This window comes from Eutrigla gurnardus, assembly GCF_963514095.1.
Source record: "Eutrigla gurnardus genome assembly, chromosome: 9".
NCBI lineage: Eukaryota > Metazoa > Chordata > Actinopteri > Perciformes > Triglidae > Eutrigla > Eutrigla gurnardus.
In genome coordinates, this window is record NC_139923.1 from 27,823,386 (window position 1) to 27,832,590 (window position 9,205).

General features: G+C 40.6%; 2 protein-coding genes across 5 annotated transcripts in view; both read right to left on the minus strand.

Annotated features, from left to right (window-relative positions):
• The window catches only part of syt19 (synaptotagmin XIX), a 6,553-nt gene extending 5,741 nt beyond the window's left edge, over window positions 1–812 (minus strand). Inside the window, exons 1-2 of one of the 4 annotated variants that reach the window (XM_084018606.1) lie at window positions 326–662; window positions 1–79 (exon numbers count right to left, since the gene is read on the minus strand). The exon at window positions 1–79 is cut by the window's left edge and continues 33 nt beyond it. The gene's annotated coding sequence lies outside the window, so the exon portion shown is untranslated. Of the gene's footprint in view, window positions 80–325; window positions 663–766 lie in introns of those variants that run through there. The other 3 variants (XM_084018607.1, XM_084018608.1, XM_084018605.1) reach the window with 3 other exon arrangements.
• A 295-nt stretch (window positions 813–1,107) lies between these two features.
• On the minus strand, window positions 1,108–4,696 carry LOC311018339 (C-signal). The gene is made up of 6 exons (XM_084017259.1): window positions 4,467–4,696; window positions 4,071–4,122; window positions 3,045–3,232; window positions 2,181–2,354; window positions 1,726–1,836; window positions 1,108–1,623 (listed from the first exon to the last, which is right to left on the minus strand). The coding sequence occupies exons 1-6, from the start codon at window positions 4,617–4,619 to the stop codon at window positions 1,510–1,512; spliced, it is 792 nt and encodes a 263-aa protein (XP_083873385.1). The 5' UTR covers window positions 4,620–4,696; the 3' UTR covers window positions 1,108–1,509.
• Window positions 4,697–9,205: the final 4,509 nt, after the last annotated feature.

Consider the following 9,205-nt stretch of genomic DNA (forward strand, 5'->3'; position numbering starts at 1 on the left):
TACACGGATGATCCCGTCAAAACTTGTAGACATACTTTAAAAGCCAGGTTATTCTTTGAGGTGAAGAAACCCGCTACAACTGAGGCCAGAAAGGTATAATTACATCCTATCAGAAGCGGTTTATTCAAATGACACTTCTTAGACTGCATGCAAAACATGAACGTCACAGGAACAAACCTACAACGTTCTAGATAGTATTCATATTTAAACTTAAAAAAGGTTGGCGTAGCGCATTTCAATTCATCTTCTAAACCATGTCCAGCATCTTAAAAATTAACAAAAGAGGAGGAAAAAAAACACATGAAGGACACACAAACGTTTATACCTGCTGTGAGAAATTAAACCTTCGCTCATCTTTCCTGCGTTAGAAATCCACGCTTCACATCTCAGAAACACATCATCATCGTCAGCGAGAGGTTCAAAAAGCAGCACTTTGGCACTCCACACACACTCCCTCTCTGCTCTCACCCCTACAAACACACAGCACATGACTTCCTGCACGCCATTCTAGGCAAACTGGTTTGATAAGATTCAAATGAATTCTCATGGAGCTTAACGTAGCTCAGCTGGCTGCAGCCACCTGAGCACCCGAATCCTGCTGAAGCAAGGACGTGTTTGCATGTTTATTGCACGTTTGACTGAGTGTATCCAGTTCAGATCAGTAGCCGTTTGGAGGGTTTGAACCAGCAGCGGCCACATATGCTGTAAAGCGACAGAGATAAGACTCACTCAACTCCTCTACAATCCTATTAGCATATCCATTTACCTTATAAGGTGTTCATTGTCGGCCTTATCTCGCCGTCTTTCTCAGGACTGCCTGCTGAAAGAGACACACACAATGAGGAACAGGACATACTAGTCAAGGTAAGCCAAACATCCAAGAATGAGGAAGAAAAAAACATTTTGACCTAAACTTCCTTGTTTGACATCATCTTCAAGGAGGGATTTCTTCAATGAGATGACCTTTAAAAGGTCATTTTATAATCCAACAGTTCAAAAAACCTTTTACTTGAAGACACAATCAGCTCAACCTTTTATTTCTGTTTAACAATTATGCAAAAATCACTATAAACAGTAACAAACTTCAAATAAAAATAGGTTACACATTTCCATATTCAGTCATTTGAGCAGCAGCTAGACTACTGTACATTTTTAACATACAGTATATAGATTCATGTCTGATTTTCATTCTGTAAACTGCAAATAATACACTTCACTTCTGCCCATCATAACACACAAAACCTACAAGAGCTTTTAGTGGCTTACTCACATATTCATCAGGATACACCTTTAAACTTTCAACTGTTTGCTTTTCAGCAAATGACTCACAAACTTGAACAGTAGGAAAGGGAATTGGATCAAATGTGAAATTGAATACTGTTGCTCTCCTATAATGAAGCTGAACTCGGTTCACTCTGCACTCTCGGCCCTTCAAACATTTTCATTGCACAATTTAAGTTGATCATAAACTGAATAAACAGCCTCAGTGTGTAGAGCTTATAATCTGGATCACCACGGCAACGCCTCTCCGGTATAGTTCAGAAATGACCCGTGATCCTTTTCAGTCAGTCCTCCGATCACAGACAAGAGGGAAGAAACGCTCTCCTCTGGACTCAGTGTAGCCTGGAAACGGATAAACACACCAATACAAATGATATTAAAGACACATATTTTTCAGGGCATCCCAAACGGACTGTGGTAGAGTTGTACAGAGCAGGATCTTACCTCAGACCCCCCCATTTCAGTGCGGACCCAGCCGGGATGAATAGCCATACAGAGGATCCCATCAGGCTCCAGGTCTACAGCCAAACAGCGACTCACCATGTTCAGGGCACTCTGACAAGCCAACAACCCATAATGTAAGCCTCAACCCTCTGCAGTTCACTCAGCAGTGCAGGACGTTGAGGAATGGTTTCTCATTTATCCTCAAATCCATTGTTCATGTTTAACAAACTTAAAGCCATTCAAACGGTCCATGTAACTGGAAATTGCTTACTTGTTTTAACCGAGTTATATTCAGTGTCTTTCTTGTATGTATGATGTGCGTATTCCCTGTTTTTATTATACGTTTCCATGTATTGTCACCGTCTTTTTAATCTGTAACTTCCTGGTTAAATAACGGTCATGTACTTTGTATTAACTGGCATTCAGCAGATATACTCATCCCACGGTAACAATACCTTGGACGTCCTGTAGGGGTACCATTTGAAGTTGTTGGCCCGTTCCCCCCAGTTGAGCTCCACAGAGCCCAGCAGAGACGTCACGTTGATGACCGCCGCCCTCTGGATGCCCATGCTTCCTGCTCCACCTGCTCCACTTCTAGACGCAGCTCGTTTCAAAAGAGGCAGGAAGGCCTGGCACGGGCAGATAAACATATATTTATATATATATATATATATATATAATACAACACAGGAGACCACATCTAGAGACAAAAAAAGTTATTTCTTTATCATTCTCCAGAGCTTTTCCAGTCAGTCTGAGAGGAGGGATATGAATACTGCCCTCTGGTGGCAGCACCTCCAACTTACAGAGAAATTGCTTGAATTCTCCATTTCGGTTCTTCTAAAGCGGCATCAATACATACACATTGTATTGTGTTTGTCACCATTCACACCAACTAGAAGAACACCGGTCAGTGTAACGTAATTCAGTTCAACGGCGCCGCAAACTGAGCAGCCTCCAAAATGATCATACAGATGAATAAACATGTGTGTAACTGTTTATTATACTGCTGAATATAACATACAGGTAGTCTGAATCCATCCCATCTCTTCCTTCAATTTTCCTAAAACTTCCCAAAGCAGGAAAGCTGGTTTTGTATTTTCTGCACATAATTAATTATGGGAACAACAAAGGATTGTTGTCACGATGGAGACATCTGCTGATTATTTTCTCAATCCATTACATTACCATTACAGTACTGTGACATGTCAATACACACAAGCATATCTCCAAATGTAGCTGCTAATCCACTAATTGGATCCAACATCAACATCCATGTCGACAGGAAGCAGAAAATCTCAAATAACAGTGAACGTTACCTTGGTGATCATTAGTGGAGCCACAGCATTGGTGTGGAAGTTTTCTATCATCTTCTCTGCAGTAACGGTATGAAGGTCGGCCACCACATTGATCCCAGCATTATTGATCAGGCAGTTCAGACCCTCTCCTTGTACCAGCTGGTCCACCTCCTCCACACACTTCTCTATACTCTCCTGGTTCACAACATCTAATGAGACACCAAAACATCTAATGAGACACCAAAACATCGTTGACTTAATCCAAATGGAAGAAAGAAATTAGTCAAGTTATCTTGTCAGTTTCACTTCGTACCTCCAGTGTGTGAGGTTAATTATTTATGTTCAAAGTTTAAACTTGCATGAAGTCAACGATGGTCGGTTGGAATACATTTAGGAAATTATTGTTTCAATGACATTAATTTAAAATGGTCACATCTAAAATGTTAAATGTCTGATTCCCAGACTTTCACCGACTAAAAAAAACTAATTTCTTTGGCTTCTGACACCATGTAGGGTGTTGGTTTTATGACTGTATGTGTATATGTGTATATATATTTATATACTTTCTATTGTGTACTTCATCTTTTTGTTGTGCTTCTATTGGGTTATTTATATATTGTGTTTTATCTTGTGGTGGAGCACTTTGGTTTGTTAAAATTGTGCTATATAAATAAAGTGGATTGGATAAAAAGCTGAATTTCCATGACTTATAATAAACGGTAAAAAACAAGCCACTTTTGTGTTAAGCAGAAAAAAACAGCCACAGTATATTAAACCCATTAATGTCGGAGCTTAAAGTACAAAACAAAAGTTTTCACTGCTAACCCGGTAATAACCCGGTAAATAAAAATACAGCCTGGGGACTATTTAATTTTGATAAATGTTAATTAAAATGTAAACATCCTGATATTCCATGACTTGACACAAAATATGATCAAATCCTGACTTTCCTGTAAAATATACAGGCCCTTGTGTTGTAAAGTGAGTGTGTGTTTATGTGTGTTTTTTACATATATATTACATATATATTGTTCTCCTCTGCCTTACCCAAAGTGATGACGTGGATGTTTGGATGTCTCTCTGCCAGTTCCTGAAGTTTCTGCAGGTCAAAACCACATGACGTCATAGTTCATTAGCTAGCTAGCAAACAAACAAACAAACAAAGAGTGGGTGAACAACGTCGTTTAACTTTAATCCACGAGTTCAAACTCTTGAAAATGTCTGATGTACCTTCACCTGTCACATGGGAGTAGAACTAGTGAGGTGATTATTCTATAACGACGTCATAATGTGGCTACTTGCTAATTAGCTTCTTTTTTTTTTCTTTTTTAATACCTAAACGTTTGTATTTGACTTCCGTTTCCGTTTTTTTTTTTTTTTTTTTTTAGAAAACTTTTGCTAATTAGCTTCAGAAGCTACCCCGTACCACTGTATGACGTTTACCTGCGTGCTGGCGGGGCTTCGGGTCGTGGCTATGATCTTGCCGGGTGAGAAGCCTCCGCTCGCCAGACTGCGGACTAGCTGTAACCCGAGCCCGCGGCCGGCCCCCGTCACCAGCACGGAGCCGCAGTGTTTAAACGGGGTGGCGCCGCTCATCGCTGGGTGTTCGTCTGTGATCAACGGGCTGAGTGGCCTCCAGACCCCCCCCTTCCCCGCGATATCGCCCGTGACCCGGGATTTGCTAAATCTGCAGTTGTAAGGCGATACCACCGGCAGGTGGACGCGGGGGGGGTGGCGTTGAGGGGGGTTGATCCATTTGACCCGGACCATACCAAGCCAGGGTTACATCTTTAAATACATCGCACGCAGGCGGCTAGCAACAGCTGAAATAGAGTCATTCAAGTCACAGTTGCGGGGGGCAGATAGTGAACTTTAACCGTCACGCGGGGCACTTACCCCACTTACGTTGGACTGGAAACGGTTGAGCTCTCGGGTCAACCTTCCCACAATCCCTTGCGCACGAACTCCATAACCATAGATGTCCATAACAACACGTTCGCGTCTCATTCATTCAGAGGGATGAGAACAAAACTTCTTCTTTGGGGTTTTATTCATTTATTCATTTAGGTTTGACATAATTGATGTTAATATGTAACTGTTAATATATATATATATATGTATATATATATATATATGGAGAGAGAGAGATGTGTGTATGTATGTATGTTTGTATGTATAATAATCAATAATATAAAAAATAATAGTGCTATTATGTACTATATTACAATATATATATACGTGTGTGTATAATAAATATAATAAATAATAGTATAGAAATAGAAATAATAGTAATATAAGAAAGAGTCATTGTGTTTGCTTCCCATTTGTTTCCCCATCTTTATTAGATCGCTTGACAAAATGAAAAGGTGCACTTTTTCCCCAGAAGCAAAGGCATAATGCAATAAAGTAATTTGATTTTGACTGATTCATTCATTATTTATGATTAGATAGTCTGAATACTCATTCCGTAAAAGAAGAGAGGCCATCCACTGTTTGCTTTTTGCATTCAGTTCGTTTTTCAAATATTGAAGCTGAGATTGGAGGTGCATGCAGAGATAAGGGCGACGGCACAGCTGATGGAGCTTATGCAGTCGCAGCACACACAGATGGTTCCTCTGGCAGCCTCCCGGCTCCAGGTTTTCTTAAAGCTTCTGGTTGTTGGGAGCAGCAGATATCCTTGGTCTGCTTCCGGTCAGTTCATTTAGAAATTGGCTCCCACAACGCATCCATTTACAGACAACATGACTTTGGCACGGAGCACGCGTTGCAGATGACGGGTTGGTGGTACAATGTGTGGCTCGGAGCTGGAGCGTGGTAACCGCTTCCCCTCAGCACACACAATGGAGGGGCATTGTCTCTACAGGAGAAATCAGCAGTTAACGGCTTACAGTCTGTCCAGTAGGCAGTGCAGAGGGAGAATGGGGTGTTTCACACATGAACTCCACATTTAGAAAAGGGGACAAATCTGGAGCACTCACCCTCAAACTCCTGAGATGACGATGTGGTTCACATTGATGTTTCATCATTAGTTCATCAATGTTGTCTTCTTGCGCTTAGTGGAGAGACCTTGATGTGTGTTTTTATGACACATTCTTTGCTATAAAGTGAACATTATTAAGCATCAATCACATTGTTATACATGAACAGTGGGACAACTACAATACATTTACTGTGATATAATTTGACTTTTTACACTTGTGCCTTTCTGCTCGACCGATGGACCAAGAGGTCAAGTGAAATTAGAGATATGACTTATGAAATATCACACGTTCTCTGTGGCTTCATAACATTCAACCACCAACAAGAATCAAGTATCCAGGAAGACTTTCTGCAACTGAAAATGGCTCTATTGATCATTTCATAGTACTTCTTTCCGCTGCATGCCTGAAGGATCCCCTTTCATATGTCCATCCTGAGTCTTCCTGTATTGATCTGGTGGTGAAGAATCAACATTAATGCTTCACTGGGACTCAGAGACGACAATCACGGAGAAGTAGTCATTTATTTCACTACTTCACTGTTTTGGATTTCAAATACAGTGATCTCACAGATAACTGACCTATGTGTGTGCTAATATATTGATGGATATATTGATGAATCAATTATACAGCGCTGGCATCAGAAATGCTCACAATTAAATATTTTATACAGGTTTCACACAGAAAAATGTTGCTCTGTGACTGCAGGATATGTTGGATATGCAACTGTACAGCAACGTTGTTCGCAACTGCCCTCTAGTGGTCAAACTCGGTTATTGCAGGTTCACAGTTTAGGTCTTGGCACCCAACCGGGAAAAACAGCTGATTTCTGTTTACCTTTTATAAGAGCTCCGTCACGTGTCTCAACCTATTTCCTGTCTTTAAGCTAAACATTTAAAATCAGATACATATAAAGATATTTCCCAAAATGTCAAACATATTTTCTTTTTGCTTTGACACAAACATAAAAAAGAGAAGCTAACAGTGGATTTCAGTGAGTTATGTGAGAGGACCAGACGTATAATTAAGAATTAAGAAATGAGCTGGAAGAGACATTTCTCCTGGTGATGACATCATTTGGCCAACCTGCTATTCATCATCATGTGAATCCTCAAAACCAAATGATGGATGATTTATTTTCAGAGACTCCATCCGACCTTACAGATGTTTTGTTTTTCAATAGCAGTCAATCCAGCTGCAGTATGAAGTTGCTTTTGTGCTACAGACCAGAGTCGGTGTGTGCACGTGATATACACAAGAATCTAGGTTGTAACATGCATTTTCAATCACTTATTTAATTCACATGAGCTATATTTAAAGAGATCATAAATAAAATACCCGTGTTCCTTTCATCACTGCATAAATCATGTCCGTTTCCTCTTATATTCAGTCTCCTCTCTCTTCCTCGTAGCCGTCCCTCCTGTCTTCCTCACACTGCTTCATCACAGTGGGCTCGATGTTTGATGAAGTGTGTTTACATGCACAACGGCACCCTTCGGCATACTCAGCTATTCAGTTTGCTTGTGTGAATACCGTTTACAATAAAACCCCATCGTGTGGAACTCTGAACACTATTTAAGATTCAGTGCTATTTAATATCCCGGGAAAAAACTCAGTCAGCCAAAACAACAGAAAGTGGTGCAAATCAATCAAAAAAAACACTCAATATCAGCAAAAACTAATCGTCGTCATTGAATTGAGAACGCTCCTCATTTCAGGTCAGTGCACCAAATGTGGTGATTTCAAGCCCAAATTGAGAATGCAAAGAATGAACTCTTGAATTTTTTTATTTGCAATAATCAATGCAACAGAATTCTAAAAGAAAAAGAGTCAGCAACGATGCGGTCACATTTATATCTCTTTTTCTCAGAGCTTTTAAACCTCATCACTACAAAGAAACCCCATTTTTCTGACGAAGACCAATAACTACGGTTGAAAGTCCTGTCGGGGGAGTAAGTGGACTTTGAGTAAACTGCTTTAAGGCCAAGTGTGACGCTCCTTCTCCACTCAGAGCACCTGAGAGCGAGTTGGAGGGCATTCTTTGCATGTTTTTTTATGATCTGTCTTGATGTGGTTGAGTGGATCGTCTCCATTCTGCCGACTGGAAGAACTCAAATTCTCAACACGGCTTGTAAGCAGCTGTTTTATTGTCCTTTGCTCGCTCCAGCAGTCGATCTGCAGGAGGAAAAAGTGGTGCATCACTTAAGTAATTAGGATGAATCCTCTGGGAATCATGCAACTAATTTCATGGCAATCCATCCAATTATTATCGATGTTTCCGTGTGGATCAATGTGGTGGACCGACTGCCTGATATCAGCACTAGTGTGGACATTAACCTTAACCACTGCAGTACAATTATATCTGCATATTGTGTTATAGTCATTCATCTTCCTGACTATCATTATAAGTGAAAAAGTGGACAAAAACAACCTGAAATCAAATCTTCATTATATAAAGTATGAGTAAATCTATTGTTCCCCTCAGAGCAGACTTATACTGAGTTCATCCCTGCGTCTGTTTGAGAGCAGGATGAGGAGAAATGTCAAGTCCCAGATGGGAGCAGAAGGCAGCGCTTACAGAGACTGGAGATGCTCGATGCCTTCTGCTGCCCGTAACTCAGACTCTTCCTGCAGTCGATGGTCTTCCTCGAACACCGGAGCCATTGAGATTTCTTTATGAGTGATCTGCAGCAGCAAGCGTCTATCTTAAGACAGAGATGGGCTTCTTTATTCCTGGATGAAACGAGATCTATCTACAGCTCCATCTCTCCACGACTGCATCCTCAGCAAAGTGTTTTAATGAGATGTGCCTCCCGTCCAACACTCCTTTTTCTTTAGAGATTATTCCCACACCGATGCACCCATTCCCTGAAGCCCTCTCCACTGTTTGAAGGTTTGAAGGTTTGATGGTTTACTGGAGAACCAGACCATAATTAAACATCTTAAACAGGGAGAGAGTGCTGCACAATGTGCTTCAGAGGGAGGAGTGACAGCTGGATTATTAAAACATTTAAATAAGCGTGTGCATATATAAAGACGGAAGTAGAGCAACGGCCAACCACAACAATGCAATATCATTGGGCTCGTCGTGCTGTTTCTTTGTCTAGTGAATGTCAGTGTAAATTTAATGTTCTAATTTTCAAATTTTCTGTTTTGAAAATGTATTTCCAGTGATTACACGACTGAAAACATAGTTCTGAATAT